The 15,600-nt window shown below is 38.8% G+C and overlaps 2 protein-coding genes across 3 annotated transcripts in view; both read left to right on the top strand.

Moving 5' to 3' along the window:
- Nucleotides 1–5,191: 5,191 nt before the first annotated feature.
- LOC133550540 (uncharacterized) lies at nucleotides 5,192–7,324 on the top strand. Of its 2 annotated transcripts, none has more exons than XM_061896503.1 (4): nucleotides 5,192–5,439; nucleotides 5,832–5,875; nucleotides 6,266–6,589; nucleotides 6,655–7,324. In XM_061896503.1, the coding sequence occupies exons 1-4, from the start codon at nucleotides 5,237–5,239 to the stop codon at nucleotides 6,759–6,761; spliced, it is 678 nt and encodes a 225-aa protein (XP_061752487.1). In that variant the 5' UTR covers nucleotides 5,192–5,236; the 3' UTR covers nucleotides 6,762–7,324. The 2 variants fall into 2 exon arrangements, with proteins under 2 accessions (XP_061752487.1, XP_061752489.1); XM_061896505.1 differs by having other exon boundaries at nucleotides 5,426–5,483.
- Nucleotides 7,325–12,215: 4,891 nt separating this feature from the next.
- f11r.1 (F11 receptor, tandem duplicate 1) overlaps nucleotides 12,216–15,600 on the top strand; it is an 18,159-nt gene continuing 14,774 nt past the window's right edge. Inside the window, exon 1 of the mRNA XM_061897628.1 lies at nucleotides 12,216–12,472. Coding sequence (XP_061753612.1) covers nucleotides 12,421–12,472 — 52 coding nt within the window. The 5' untranslated portion in view covers nucleotides 12,216–12,420. The remainder of the gene's footprint in view (nucleotides 12,473–15,600) is intronic.

Genomic DNA, 15,600 nt, shown 5'->3' with positions numbered 1-15,600 from the left:
TAAACACAACATGTATTAGAAATTGCTATGAAATGGAAAAGGTGCAATATTGAAATGAGCTCTGCTTCCTTCTGCTACTTTTGTCTGGTATGCTGTAATTGGGAACTGAAAAGAATGTGATGTAGCCTATTCTAACTGTATGCATGTTTGAAATAAATTAAAACCAAAACCACTACCAGGTCAGGGCTCCCACATTCTTCCACATACCAAAGTTGTCCACCCCTGTCCAACACTGATAGGGTCTCTCTTTCCCCCAATTTACAAAGAGTGTAGTCTTTTTTTTTTAAATGCAAAAGAGTAAATGCTCTAAGCCATGCAATTCTGCTGACTTTGCAACTATCTAGGACAACATTGATAGCTGTGAAGGTACACAGACGGAGCCAAAGAAAATGTGCACAATGTTAAGGTTAGTTTTGTATTAAAGTGCTTAGAGGGACAAAAATACACAGCTATATCAATACCAATACCAGTAAATAACCATTTCAGAGAGACGAGCCAGACCGTCTGTTTCTCTCCTGGTGATGGGAGTGACATCAATATGAAAAATGTAAAACTCAGGACAGCGCTGCTTTAATTAGCTGCTGGTGTCTTTGAGCAGCTGCAAGGCTGCTGCTGCCTGTGTCCTCCGAGACTACTTTGGCAAGGGAGGTGTTCAGGAAATGTCCTTGGAAAGATGAATGAGCAGCGTGCACAGGATGCACTACATTAGGATACACTGAGTTTAGCATTAAGGGCTTCTGTCCTTGATGTTTTAAAACAGCTTAAGCCAACACTAGCTAACAAAGATTTATTCATCCATCCATTCATCCATTTTCTACAGCTTGTCGCTTCCGGGGTCGCGGGATCTGATTTAGTGCAAAATGTTCTCAAAATATGTACACATAAAACAGGGATTAAAGGATGGGCACACTTATGTTCACTCTTCACCTATTTGTTAATTAGTATCATGAGAATGCTCTTTTTTTTTTAGTTTTGCTGAGTCACTATCTGCACCAACGAAAATGCTGAATACAGTTGAAGTGTACACATGAGAGCCTTTCTATTTCCCAGTTCAAAAATAGGTGACAGGTATTATTTTTTTCAACATCAACATTTTGCAAAGGTCAAAGGCGAGATAAAACAATGTACATGAAAAGCAAGTTCATATAAATCACTGCATTCAATCTAATAGTTAATTATTAGATTGAATGCAGTAATTATCTCATATTGCCCAGCATAGAATATGGCATCTGGGAATTGCTATGGTAGGCTGTGATGTGTCTGAATAAGCATCTCAACCCTCAAGTTGGCTCAAATATCAGCTTTTAAATATAATGTGGTGACAAAGTTTTATGGTATGATGGAAGGATGTCTAACACCGTTATGAGCAGGTAACATACAGCAGCACAAGTGGATCATAAAAAAACTAATAATCCCTCGTTTTTTGCTGCTAATTGGAAAATTAATTTCCGCACAGTAGGAATTAATCATTATATAACTAAAATAATTTCATAGCTACAGCATAAAAAACCTAATAAGACCCATCCATCACATCCATTTTCTACCGCTTATTCCCTTTTGGGGTCGCGGGGGGCGCTGGCGCCTATCTCAGCTACAATCGGGCGGTAGGCGGGGTACACCCTGGACAAGTCGCCACCTCATCGCAGGGCCAACACAGATAGACAGACAACATTCACACTCACATTCACACACTAGGGCCAATTTAGTGTTGCTAATCAACCTATCCCCAGGTGCATGTCTTTGGAAGTGGGAGGAAGCCGGAGTACCCGGAGGGAACCCACGCATTCACGGGGAGAACATGCAAACTCCACACAGAAAGATCCCGAGCCCAGGATTGAACCCAGGTCAAGACATGCACCTGGGGATAGGTTGATTGGCAACACTAAATTGGCCCTAGTGTGTGAATGTGAATGTGAATGTTGTCTGTCTATCTGTGTTGGCCCTGCGATGAGGTGGCGACTTGTCCAGGGTATACCCCGCCTACCGCCCGATTGTAGCTGAGATAGGCGCCAGCGCCCCCCGCGACCCCAAAATGGAATAAGCGGTAGAAAATGGATGGGATGGATGGACATAAGAGCTGATGAGAGCCCTCTAAATGTGAAATAACACCCTTTGGTCACCTTTACACTATTTTATTTCAATATCGTAATGCTGCCGAAGGCTAAGTCAATCAGTGGCCACGAATCTGAACAGCGCTCGAATTGGTTTGGTTTCATCTCGTGGCCAGTACTACCGTGTTATTGGTATTTTTAGTTCATTTACAAATGCTTATGTTTACAAATGGTGAATTTGCAATATCACTCTGGACCGGTGATTCTCAAGCTGTTTTATATGTACTGTGAGTGGTGCACGGGCTTCATCTAGTGGTACGCCAAGGAACCACTTAATCAAAGTACTCGGTTTTATTTACTGTTGAAACTGTGTGTAATGTAACAGTGGCCAAACATATTAAATATACTTGTTAAATAAAACAGCTGTTGTGTTTTCAATGAATACTTTGGCCTACTATGCTACTGTATTTTAATGTTGGTCATTATAGTGTTACATGGAGAGCCAAGTGTTTTCTGAGGTGGTAGTTGGTGAAAAAAGTTGCACTGCTATAGACTGTAAAAAAAATAAAAAAAAAAATAAAAATATATATATATATATATGTATATATATATATATATATATATATATATACACATATATATACATATATATATATATGTATATACAGTATATATATATATATGTATATATATATAAATATATATATATATATATATATACACACATACTGTATATATATACACATGTAGGTATATATATATATATATATATATATATATATATATATATATATATATATATATATATATATATCAGTCAGGGGAGGCAGTCCCTCACCTGTGATCATGCAAATAAATAAAATATATAATGATAAAATAATTGTAATTTTTAGTTTTTAATTTTCATTTATCTTCACCAATTTGGATTTCTTTTCTTCAAAATCGCCGAATTTTTGCAATCCCTCATAAGCTTCTCTGTCTGCCATGCGGCCAGAGCACGTGCTTGTCTGGTGTGTTGCAGAGCGTTCAAAACGGCAGAGAAAAAAGTCTGAGGTGAGGCAAACAGTTCTTGTGCCTCATGATATGGGCGGGGCGCTCATGATCCCAGACATATTGTGGCCTCAGCGGGTAAGTGCCGCAGCGACTTATTTTTTCCGTCTCGTGCAACCCGACTTTCAACATGCATGACTACATTTCCGCACTTAAACAGTTTTCTAAAGTGGACTTTCAAGTGAAGCAGGAGATAATTACTAAAGGAAGACCAACGTCGGAGCTATATGGTTTGTTTCAATCAGCAGGACGGAAAGTCACTCGCTCTTTCCAAACGGAGTGGTATACGTGAAAAGACTGGCTTTGTGAATGTTCTGCAAGAAACTGCCCTTTCTGCTTTGCTTGCCTTCTTTTTTCAACCTGTGGAACTGTGCGGACTCAAATGGGATTTTGTGACCTAAAGAATTTGCAAAGAAGCCTCACCAAACATGAGCGGTCGGCCGCTCATATTCAAAGCTACATTGCGCTACAAATATTTGGGATGATGAGGATAGACTTGGCTTTGGATGAACAGTGGTGACTCAACATCAGTGTCCACAATGCTAAGGTAAAAGAGAACCGAGAGATTTTAAAAGATGTCATCAATGCGACCTGCTTCCTCGCCAAACAGCAGCTTGCATTTTGTGGAAATGATCAGAGTAGGAGCTCTGCGAATCGCGGCAACTATGTTGAACTCTTATAAGACATTTAAAACTAAAGGAAGGACTTTTACCAGAAAGTGACGGCTATTTATACCCAGAAGGACCGGTGCATGGACTTCATTTATAAGGTAAGACGGCGATAACATTATTTTTGTTTCGTTTTTACTGAAATGCACATTTTGTGGGCGACAGTTTGTATTTGTAAAGAATGCAGAAATGAAACATAACCCATAAACTGTTGCCAATCAAATGGCAAATAATCTGTATATTTATACTGTATATTTGTCAGTCTGATTCTGATTACGTCAGTGCCTCACCAGCTATAAACCTCACCGCACGTCACTGATATATATATTGTTAGGAAAACGCATGACTGCCGTTTTGTTACCCCAAGATGCAAAAACCAGGAGAGCTGAGAGCAGGTAAGATAACTTTAATTCTCATCAAAACAAAAACACGAAACAGTCTTGCCAACAGAAGTTCCAAACATAGAATTATCATTGAGTACTGAGGAGTGTTTGAGAGAAGGCATAAAAAGCATACATGTTGATTGGCAGTAGGTGTGGACCAGCTGCCAAACAACAACAGGTGTGTGAAATGAACAGTGCTCAGCGGAACAAGGAGGAAGTGGAAACCAAAATAAGAACACTGAATAGGAAGTAAATACAAGAACGAGGAAAACAAACAGAAATGAAGTGACAGATTGTCACATATATATCCTTCTATTTTCTACCGCTTATTCCCTTTTGGGGTCGCGGGGGTCGCTGGCGCCTATCTCAGCTACAATCGGGCAGAAGGCGGTGTACACCCTGGACAAGTCGCTACCTTATCGCAGGGCCAACACAGATAGACAGACAACATTCACACTCACATTCACACTCACATTCACACACTAGGGCCAATTTACTGTTGCCAATCAACCTATCCCCAGGTGCATGTCTTTGGAAGTGGGAGGAAGCCGGAGTACCCGGAGAGAACCCACGCATTCACGGGGAGAACATGCAAACTCCACACAGAAAGATCGCGAGCCTGGGATTGAACCCAGGACTGCAGGACCTTTGTATTGTGAGGCAGACGCACTAACCCCTCTGCCACCGTGAAGCCATCACATATGTATGTGTATATATATATATATATATATACATATATATATATATATATATATATATATATATGTATATATATATATACATATATATATATATATATATATATATATATATATATATATATATATATATATATATATATATACATACAGTCACACTGATAGAACATATTGCATAGTGATAACTCCAGCTCCAGCCAAAGGATGTACTGTACATAAACTATAGGGAAAAGATCCCTTCATATACTGTATGTGTTTGCATTGTGATGATTAATATGATACAATGATGAAATGTACTATTGCAATGACTAGAGTTTGGCAACAATGAATGAGAATACACAATATATCCAATGAGATGTGTCAGCTGATCAAAGTGTCCCCCAGTGATGGGGGGGAAACATCAATATAAATCATATGTCATTTTGATAAATGTCCCTGAAGTTGACTGGAGCAGCCTTTTCTCCCCCTCCCTCACTGTCCCCCTCCCTCACTCGCTCCTGTGTTCCTTCTCGGAGCCGACCTCTACTGTAACGAACCCCTGGCATCACTGCAGAGCACTGAGGAGAGCAATAAAACTGCATCAGACAAGGTGAGGATGATTCATACGCGATTGCTTGCAGAATTTCACCTGAGGTAAATATTGACTTTTGGAAAGCATGTACAGTAAATCTGTTTTGTTATACTTTTTCATGCAACTGAATAATATAATATTTGTAATTCTCTGAGGTTTCAAGCAAACATCCTCCTGTATAAAACTGCAATACAAAAGATTTGGGAATAGATGATTTCTGAGCCGAGGTGATGAATCATTTGTTGGCAACTAGTCAGCATTTGTAGGTGTGGTTATGAGAACTTTCTAGCTCTTTGCTGCACAGCATTAACAGTCAGGTTGCTGTGTATTGCACTGTTCTCATTTTGTAGTATTGAAATCTAATCTTGCTACTAAAAATCCAATATTGATATCAGTCTTTTTTCCCACAGGACAGTTAGGACAATGTTTTTCCTTGCCACAATTTGTCTTCTCGGTAAGGTCCATTCACAAAACGACATCATGGTACCACTTTAGTATGGGGAACACATGTTCACCATTAATGACTTTCTTATTGTCATGCAAATTAGAAAACATATTGGGTCTTGAATAGTCACTATTAAGTACTTATTATTGCCTTATTCTGTATGGCTTAATTATACAACCAATAAGAGTCCTCCCCCAATAACCTCAGAGTTATTGCTTATTTGTAACCCTAACCGTAACCCTTATATATTACCCTAGTTTCCAAATAACTTTAAATTAAATCTTTGTTACTTTAATAAGCATGTAATTAATGTTGAGTATGTTCCCCATACTAAAGTGTTACCGACATTTTTAGTAATTTTTCAATCACAACACTAATTGTGTGGGTTTCTGCATGCAGGCTTGGCATCAGCTCAGAAGGTGGTGAAGTTGTCCTACTGCTCAATAGATGAGCACCACGTCCGGCTAGATTGCAAATATTCTCTCCCCGCTGAGTCACCGGAAGCTTTTTGCAAATACACGCAAGGTGAACGACTCCTGGACACCACCAACCCCGAGGAGGAGCAGCACGCCCCCTTCAAGAATCGCGCCAAAGCCCGCATTTTCCCGGGCAACATCTGCCGCCTGCTGTTTAAGAACTTGCCGAATGGCAAGTCCAACTTCACGTGCAACATCAAGCAGGGTGACTCGCCTACGGCGTCCAAAACCTCAGTCGTGGAGAAAAGTAAGTTGGCGTTTACACCCCAGCTGTTTGGGTTCCTTTGAGTGACATCTCATTTTTCATTTCAGAGCTCCTCCTTCCGTGTTCTGCACAGAGTGTCCTGTTACAAAGCTGCAGTGGCCTGATGTTGGCTTTGATGACATTTCCGGTGCTGCTTGCATTTCAACGGCTGTGAAGCGCCCGAACACCTGGCTGTGTGCTGACACAACGTATATCTAGTGAACACATGCTACTGCATTTACTGTAGCACTAGCTGAGCAATATACCTTATCTCTACATAGGAAATGTGATTTAGTGATTCTGTTTCACCAAATTTAGCTCAGGTTTGAACTCCAAATGCCAAATACAGTAGATGATGGTTGACCTCATCAAAACCTGTACAAGAATGCATGACACACGAGGTATAGTTCAATCAAATATATTTTGGAATTACTATCTACGGTAATGAAAGGGATGTTTACATGCTCCTGTAGCTGACACTAGAGCTGGTGCATATATGTCAAGCACAGCGATGCACGCACTCAAACAATGCATGAGACCTGCCATGTTTGGACTTACTGTAAGGTGAAGGCCATATTCACTGGTAAAGAAGAAGCAAACTACGACTGGAATGAGGGATGAGAAGCACAGTTTGTTATCTTAGCGGTAATGTGGGCTGTTGGAAAATGTGAGTGTTAGACATTAGTCAAAAGTACAATGTGCTTTTGTGTCCACTGATGTGAGATTAAACATTATATTGTAACCTTTCTTTTTTCCCGGTCCTTGTGAATGTCGCAAAATGATCTTCACTGTGTTTCATTTTCAGTCCCTTCAGGATTTTACAGTTGTTGTTTTTTTTTATGATTGTAGATTCTTGGCAGCTTTTTCAGGAACTTGCAGCAAAGGTAGGAATTGTTTGAGGCTTTTTTCCAGCCATTAATAAATACAGACTTTTAGCTAATACTATTGACACTCCGCATCAAGGGTTGGAATTGGGGGTTAAATCACCAAAAACGATTCCCGGGCGCGGCCACCGCTGCCGCTCACTGCTCCCCTCACGTCCCATCGGGTGATCAAGGGTGATGGGTCAAATGCGGAGAATAATTTCGCCACACCTAGTGTGTGTGTTCAATCAATCATCAATCAATGTTTATTTATATAACCTTAAATCACAAGTATCTCAAAGGGCTGCACAAGCCACAACAACATCCGCGGTACAGAGCCCACATAAGAGCAAGGAAAAACTCACCCCAGTGGGACGTCGGTTACAATGACTATGAGAAACCTAAGAGAGGACCGCATATGTGGGCAACTCCTCCCCTCTAGGGGAGACTGAAAGCAATGGATGTCGAGCGGGTCTAACATGATATTGTTAAAGTCCAGTACATAGTAGATCCAACATAACAGTGAGAGTCCAGTCCATAAAGGTTCCAATATAGTAGCGAGAGTCCTGTCCATAGTGAAGCCAGCAGGAGACCGTCTCAAGCGGAGACGGATCAGCAGCGCAGAGATGTCCACAACCGATGCACAGGCGAGCGGTCCATCCCGGGTCCCGACTCTGGACAGCCAGCACTTCATCCATGGCCACCAGACCTGTTTCCCCCACCCCACCTCCACAAGGGAGAGGGGGGCAGAGGAGAAAAAGAAAAGAAACGGCAGATCAACTGGTCTAAAAAGGGGGTCTATTTAAAGGCTAGAGCAGGGGTGCCCATTACGTCGATCGCGAGCTACCAGTCAATCGTGGAGAGTGTGTCGGTTGATCGCCAGCCAGGCATTAAAAAATAGACTTAAAAATTAGCGATCATAAATCTTCACTAAAACGTAATTTTCGTCGTTTGATTGACATTCACGGCACCCGAGGGTCTTGTGAGATGACGCTGGCTGCTGCCGGATCATTAAGAAAACATGACCAAAAAGAGGGCGAGAAACACTTTTTATTTCAACAAACTCCCGCGTCCTACCTGCTGTAAAAACTCTAAAAACTAAAAACCGACTGCACAGTACCTGTCGTCACATTAAAAGCCCTGCTTCATCCTGCCTGCGCTAACAAAATAAGAGTCTCAGAAAGCTAGCGTGCACAAGCTAGCAAACTACAGATTTTGCCGCCAATGTATTTCTTGTAAAGTGTGTTGCACCTTTCGTGCTTCCGACACCTAGACCTTAGTCAAGGAGTGTTGGGGAGACACTTCTCCAGGGCCGATGGATTCTCGGGGCAACACCCTTCACTTTAGCCGGCAGTGGGTATTCACAATTCCGGACTCCAGGGCAAAATGACGAGTCCAGCGATTAGTTGCAAATCGTGGCTTTTTATTTACGTCTTGCACACAGTCAAATCCCACACAAAAACACTAGCCACTCCCCCGCCCTAAACGACCGCTCCCTCTCCTCCCTCGCCCACACACTCACTGACGTCACTCACCTGCTGTCACACATTGAAGGGCCACACACACATATGCTGCTCTCATAAAAAATGTATACAAACGAGTATGGAAGCTGGACAAATAAGATGCCAAAAACCAACCACTTCCATGTGGTATTAGACAGAAAGGAGCTCTTTTTTTCTCCTCCATTCAAAAATGTGGATATCATCACGTTATCAGCACTACTGTGAATCCTGTGTGATTCCAATCAATGCAAGTCATCAGAATCAGGTAATACACCAACGTATATTATTGTCTTCATGAAAGAAAGGAATCTATATGTGTTAAACATGCTTGTATTATTATTTATAAAAGTTAACTTGTAAACCAAAAACATCTCTTTAATGAATAAATAAATATACATTATATACAGTGGGGCAATAAAGTATTTAGTCAGCCACCGATTGTGCAAGTTCTCCCACTTAAAATGATGACAGAGGTCTGTAATTTTCATCATAGGTCCACTTCAACTGTGAGAGACAGAATGTGAAAAAAAATCCAGGAATTCACATTGTAGGAATTTTAAATAATTTATTTGTAAATTATGGTGGAAAATAAGTATTTTGTCAACCATTCTAAGCTCTCACTGATGGAAGGAGGTTTTGGCTCAAAATCTCACAATACATGGCCCTATTCATTCTTTCCTTAACACGGATCAATCGTCCTGTCCCCTATGCAGAAAAACAGCCCCAAAGCATGATGTTTTCACCCATGCTTCACAGTAGGTGTGGTGTTCTTGGGATGCAAGTCAGTATTGTTCTTCCTCCAATCACGACGAGTTGAGTTTATACCAAAATGGATACATGGATGATACAGCAGAGGATTGGGAGAATGTCATGTGGTCAGATGAAACCAAAATAGAACTTTGTGGTATAAACTCAACTCGTCGTGTTTGGAAGAAGAAGAATACTGAGTTGCATCCCAAGAACACCAACATATTGTTTGTTGAAAAAACAGAAGCTAAAATGAAGAATTACAATAAAAAAAATAAATTTACTTGAACATTGATTTAAATTGTCAAGAAAGAAGAGGAAGGAATTTAAAAGGTAAAAAGGTATATGTGTTTAAAAATCCAAAAATCATGTTTAAGGTTGTATTTTTTCTCTAAAATTGTCTTTCTGAAAGTTATAAGAAGCAAAGTAAAAAAAAATAAAAAAATAATTTAAACAAGTGAAGACCAAGTCTTTAAAATATTTTTGGGGATTTTCAAATTCTATTTGAGGTTTGTCTCTCTTAGAATTAAAAATGTCGAGCAAATTGATTAACGTGGACCCCGACTTAAACAAGTTGAAAAATGTATTCGGGTCTTACCATTTAGTGGTCAATTGTACGGAATATGTACTGAACTGTGCAATCTACTAATAAAAGTATCAATCAATCAATCAATCAAAAGCGAGACCAGCTTGCTAGTAAATATATAAAATAGAAAAAATAAAGGCAGCTCACTGGTAAGTGCTGATATTTGAGCTATTTTTAGAACACGCCAGCAGACGACTCATCTGGTCCTTACGGGCTACCTGGTGCCCGCGGGCACCGCGTTGATAACCCCCTGGTGTAAAGCATTGTGTGTAATATTTCGCAAAAACTGTGAGGCAGAGTCTATGCCTAATATTAGGCTAAGCCGCACAGTATGAGTGTGAGTATGAGTATGAGTTTATTTCGAACATGCATACAACATGATGGTTTGCTTACTGTGTGTAGACTTTGTTAACTTTATGAACATTTTAAATTTAGTGTGTAAGCAATTAGGAAAAAAATGTACGCCACAGGTCACCAACCTTTTTGAAACCAAGAGCTACTTATTGGGTACTGAATAATGCGAAGGGCTACCAGTTTGATACACACTTAAATAAATTGCCAGAAATAGCCAATTTGCTCAATTTACCTTTAATAAATAAATCTATATATAATTATATATTAAAAGTGGGTATTTCTGTCTGTCATTCCGTCGTACATTTTTTTTCCTTTTGCGGAAGGTTTTTTGTAGAGAATACATGATGAAAAAAACACTTAATTGAGCGGTTTGAAAGAGGAGAAAACAGGAAAAACATTTAAATTAAATTCTGGAACATAGTTTATCTTCAATTTCGACTCTTTAAAATTCAAAATTCAACCGAAAAAAAGAAAAGAAAAACTAGCTAATTCGAATCTTTTTGAAAAAATTAAAAAAGAATTCATGGAACATCATTAGTATTTTTTCCTGATTAAGATTAATTTTAGAATTTAGATGACATGTTTTAAATAGCTTAAAATACAATCTGTATTTTGTTAGAATATACAACAAATTGGACCAAGCTATATTTCGAACAAAGACAAATCATTATTTCTTCTACATTTTCCAGAACAAAAATTTTAAAAGAAATTTAAAAGACTTTGAAATAAGATTTCAATTTGATTTTAAAGATTTTCTAGATTTGCCAGAACAATGTTTTTTAATTTTAATCATCGTAAGTTTGAAGAAATATTTCCCAAATATTCTTCGTCGAAAAAACAGAAGCTAAAACAAAGAATTAAATTAAAATGTATTTATTTTTCTTTACAATAACAACAATAAATTTACTTGAACTTTGATTTAAATTGTCAGGAAAGAAGAGGAAGGAATTTAAAAGGTAAAAATGTATATGTGTTTATAAATCCTAAAATCATTTTTAAGGTTGTATTTTTTCTTTAAAAATGTCTTTCTGAAAGTTATAAGAAGCAAAGTAAAAAAAAAATGAATTTATTTAAACAAGTGAAGACCAAGTCTTTAAAAGTTATTTTTTGGTGATTTTCTAATTCTATTTGAGGTTTGTCTCTCTTAGAATCAAAAATGTCGAGCAAAGTGAGACCAGCTTGCTAGTAAATAAATAAAATTTAAAAAATAGAGGCAGCTCACTGGTAAGTGCTGGTATTTGAGCTATTTTTAGAACAGGCCAGCGGGCGACTCATATGGTCCTTACGGGCTACCTGGTGCCCGCGGGCACCACGTTGGTGACCCCTGCTGTAAAGCATTGTGTGTAATATTTCGCAAAAACTGTGAGGCAGAGTCTATGCCTAATATTAGGCTAAGCTGCACAGTGGTTTGTTTACTGCGTGTAGACTTCGCTAACTTTATGAACATTTTAAATTTAGTGTGTAAGCAATTGGGAAAAAAATGTAATGCTACGCCCAGGCGTTTGTTTCCTTCAAGCGGAGCTGAATGTTGTTCAACCTGTTGTTAGGCTCCGCCCCCTCCCCTCTTGACACCTGAGCGGCTCCTTAACCGGAAGTAAAGTTTCCGCGAGCTTGTCACTTCTTCTCGTTACCTGCACAGACGACGACGCGAGTGGACCCTCATTGAAGTCGTGATTGTCTCTCGAGTAATAACATTTGCAAGCCAGCGGATAATTTCCTCCCCTGACCTTCTTTCTGTGTAACTTTTGTGACGAGAGAACACCGCCAAGGTCGACGACAAACATGTTGTTCGGTTGCTTGGTTTCGATCCTTCTGTTGACGTCTGTAGTAACAGGTGAGCTAAATATCACAACTTTGTTGCCTCTCTTTTTTTAAATACATATTGGAAACTTTACGTGCTGAAATAGAAGCACCCACATTTCTTAGTTTAAATAATTAGGACTTTCGAAGGCGGTGCTAACCGGTGCGACAGACTATTTTCAAAATGGACGTTTCTGTTCAGGTGAATTGAGGACGTTAATACAGTTGGAAAACTACTACCGTATTTCCTTGAATTGCCGCAGGGGTGCTAATTAATTTAAAACATCTTCTCACTCCGGCACTTACCAAAGGTATGCAGTAAAAACTTGAGTGTGATGTAAGCTTGGACCTTAAATCCCACTGAATAGCTCTTAATGTTCTTCCCTTTATGCGATTTCAAATTACTGGTGTTAAAATCAGCCTCCTCCATTTTGAAACTGATGACAGGGGAAGTGTCACTCCTGAAGTCACGAGTTTGACCAGGCGGTAATACAAAGCATGTGCTAAGTATTTTGGGAAGCGAGTTTGACCCGGCAGTACCTCAAAGCAGGCACATACTATATGTCCTGCGGCAATTCAAGGAAATACGGTAATTTATTTTTTATTGTTTATTGAGGATCCCCATAAGTCAACGCCAGGCAAATCTTCCTGTGGTCCTTTTCAAAAGTTCAATGTTGAAAAAATAATAGTACACAGAACCAGTTACAAAACATACACCAATCGAGTTACAAATAAAAGAAAGGAAAGGGTAAAGAAAAAGATAATTTTCAAAATAAAAAAATACAATAACAGTACACAGATACTGTTACAGAACTTACGCAGATCCAGTTACAATAAAAAGAGGAAAAGAAAATTCTCAAAATAATAAAATAAAATAACAGTATACAGCAGGCCTGGGCAAATATTTTGACTCGGGGGGGCCACGTTTGGAGAAAAAAATATGTCTGGGGGCTGGTGTATCTATTTTTAGGAACACTAATACAAAACCTCACAGTAATGTCTGATTGAATGTTAAAAATGTTATGACATCCATCCATTTCTACCGCTTATTTCCTTTGGGGTCGCAGGCGGGCGCTGGTGCCTATCTCAGATACAATCGGGCGGCAGGCGGGTTACACCCTGGACAAGTCGCCAACTCATCGACATACCGCCTTAAAAAAAGGAATGTAATTTTTTTTTCTATGAACGATAAAACTCTGAATATTGACAAAATATGAATGTCACACCCCCTTTTGATCGACACATTTTGCAATCAAGTGAAACGCAACAAAAATCCAACAAACAGTGAAATGTGAACACGGAAGGGTACACAATAAACCCACCTACAATCTGACATATCTGATATTTGCTGAATTTCCCCCAGGGATCAATAAAGTACTTTCTATTCTATTCTATACATCACTAAGCTTTAGAACTTTGTTGTGAAAATCTCCTTTCGCGTCTGTGGAAATTCTTTCCACCCACACTGCTTGGTTTCTCGTCTGAGCTGCTGTGACGTAGATTACCATAGTAACTAATTAGATTGCCATAGTAACTAAATATATTACCATAGTAACTGGTATATCATCCATAAGCGCAGATTCCAGCCATGGAAATACTTTGTATAGTTCAAGATTTACGGTCATTTGAAAACTTCACTGCACATCATAATGGCAGCTACACTTTCCATCTTAAAGATCTAAAAAAAAATATTTGAAAATGCCCTCCGGGCCAGATTGAAAAGCTCAACGGGCCACATGGGGCCCCCGTGCCTTAATTTGCCCAGGTCTGGTATACAGATTCAGTTATAGAACATATGCAGATCCAGTTACAATACAAAAAGGCAAAGAAAATTCTCAAAAAAATTAAAATATAAAGATCTATTTACAGAACATGCGCAAATCCAGTTACAATATCCATCCATCCATCCATTTTTTTTTTTACCGCCTATTCCATTCGGGGTCGCGGGCGGCGCTGGAGCCTGTCTCAGTTACAATCGGAAAAACAAAAGGAAATTCCTCAAAATAATAAAATAACAGTACACAGATACAGTTAAATAACATGTGGAAATCCAGTTACAATTAAAAGAAAGGAAAATAAAATTCTCAAAATAATAAAAAGGTAACAGTACACAGATCCAGTTACAATTTTAAAAAAAAGGAAGAAAAAAAAAATTTCTCAAAAAAATAACAGTACACAGATCCAGTTACAGAACATATGCATATCCAGTTACAATAAAAAAGGAAAAAGAAAAGGAAATTCTCAAAATAATAACCTAACGGTACACAGATATAGTTACAAAACATACGTAAATCCAGTTACAATAAAAGAAAGGAAAAAGGAAAAGAAAAAGAAAAATCTCAAAATAATAAAGAATAACAGTATACAGATCCAGTTACAGAACATCCGCTAATCCATCCATCCATTTCCTACCGCTTATTCCCTTTGGGGTTGCGGGGGGCACTGGTGCCTATCTCAGCTACAACCCAGTTACAATAAAAGAAAGGAAAAAGGGAAAGAGAAAAAAAGTTCTCAAACCGATAACATGAAAGATGAACTCTTAAGTCTAAAAAGTGACTTTACATGTTTCTTAAATGCTTTTTCACTGGGAATGGTCCTAACATTTAAATGAAGAGTATTCCATAATGAAATGCCTCTGTATACAACAATTTCGTATTGTATGTCTAATAGACAGCATGTGACTAAATATACAGAGAACTGCTTGAACATTGGTAGTATTACCTTACCTTATCTTATCTCAAACCTGAAACTGGTTGTGAATCCATCAAAAGGGGTGGTGTATGGTTTCGGCTTACACTTGCTGGTCACAACATTAGGAACAGCTGTGTGCTAAAAGTCCTGCTTTAATGAATGTGCTCAGTGTTAAATGACACCGCCAGATACTTACTTGTTACAAATAAGATGTTATCCTTGTAGAAGTTTTAGTGGTGAGCTCATGAACAACTCAACAAGATTACCACATTAGTAGTATCTTGCAGTCTTTTCTACACAGTTGTGTCCTAAAAATATAATAGAAACCGAGACTTATTTTTTGGCCATGTTATCATCACATCTCATTTTGAGTGGGCATGTATAAACTTGGATGGGAGATACTGCAAAAGTTCGAATCAATTTTATACCCTGTATTGACGTGTATTGTAATGTGAATTATATTTATATTGC

The sequence above is a fragment of the Nerophis ophidion genome, linkage group LG04 (genome assembly GCF_033978795.1).
Source record: "Nerophis ophidion isolate RoL-2023_Sa linkage group LG04, RoL_Noph_v1.0, whole genome shotgun sequence".
Lineage (NCBI taxonomy): Eukaryota > Metazoa > Chordata > Actinopteri > Syngnathiformes > Syngnathidae > Nerophis > Nerophis ophidion.
This window is presented reverse-complemented; position numbering and strand designations above follow the sequence as displayed.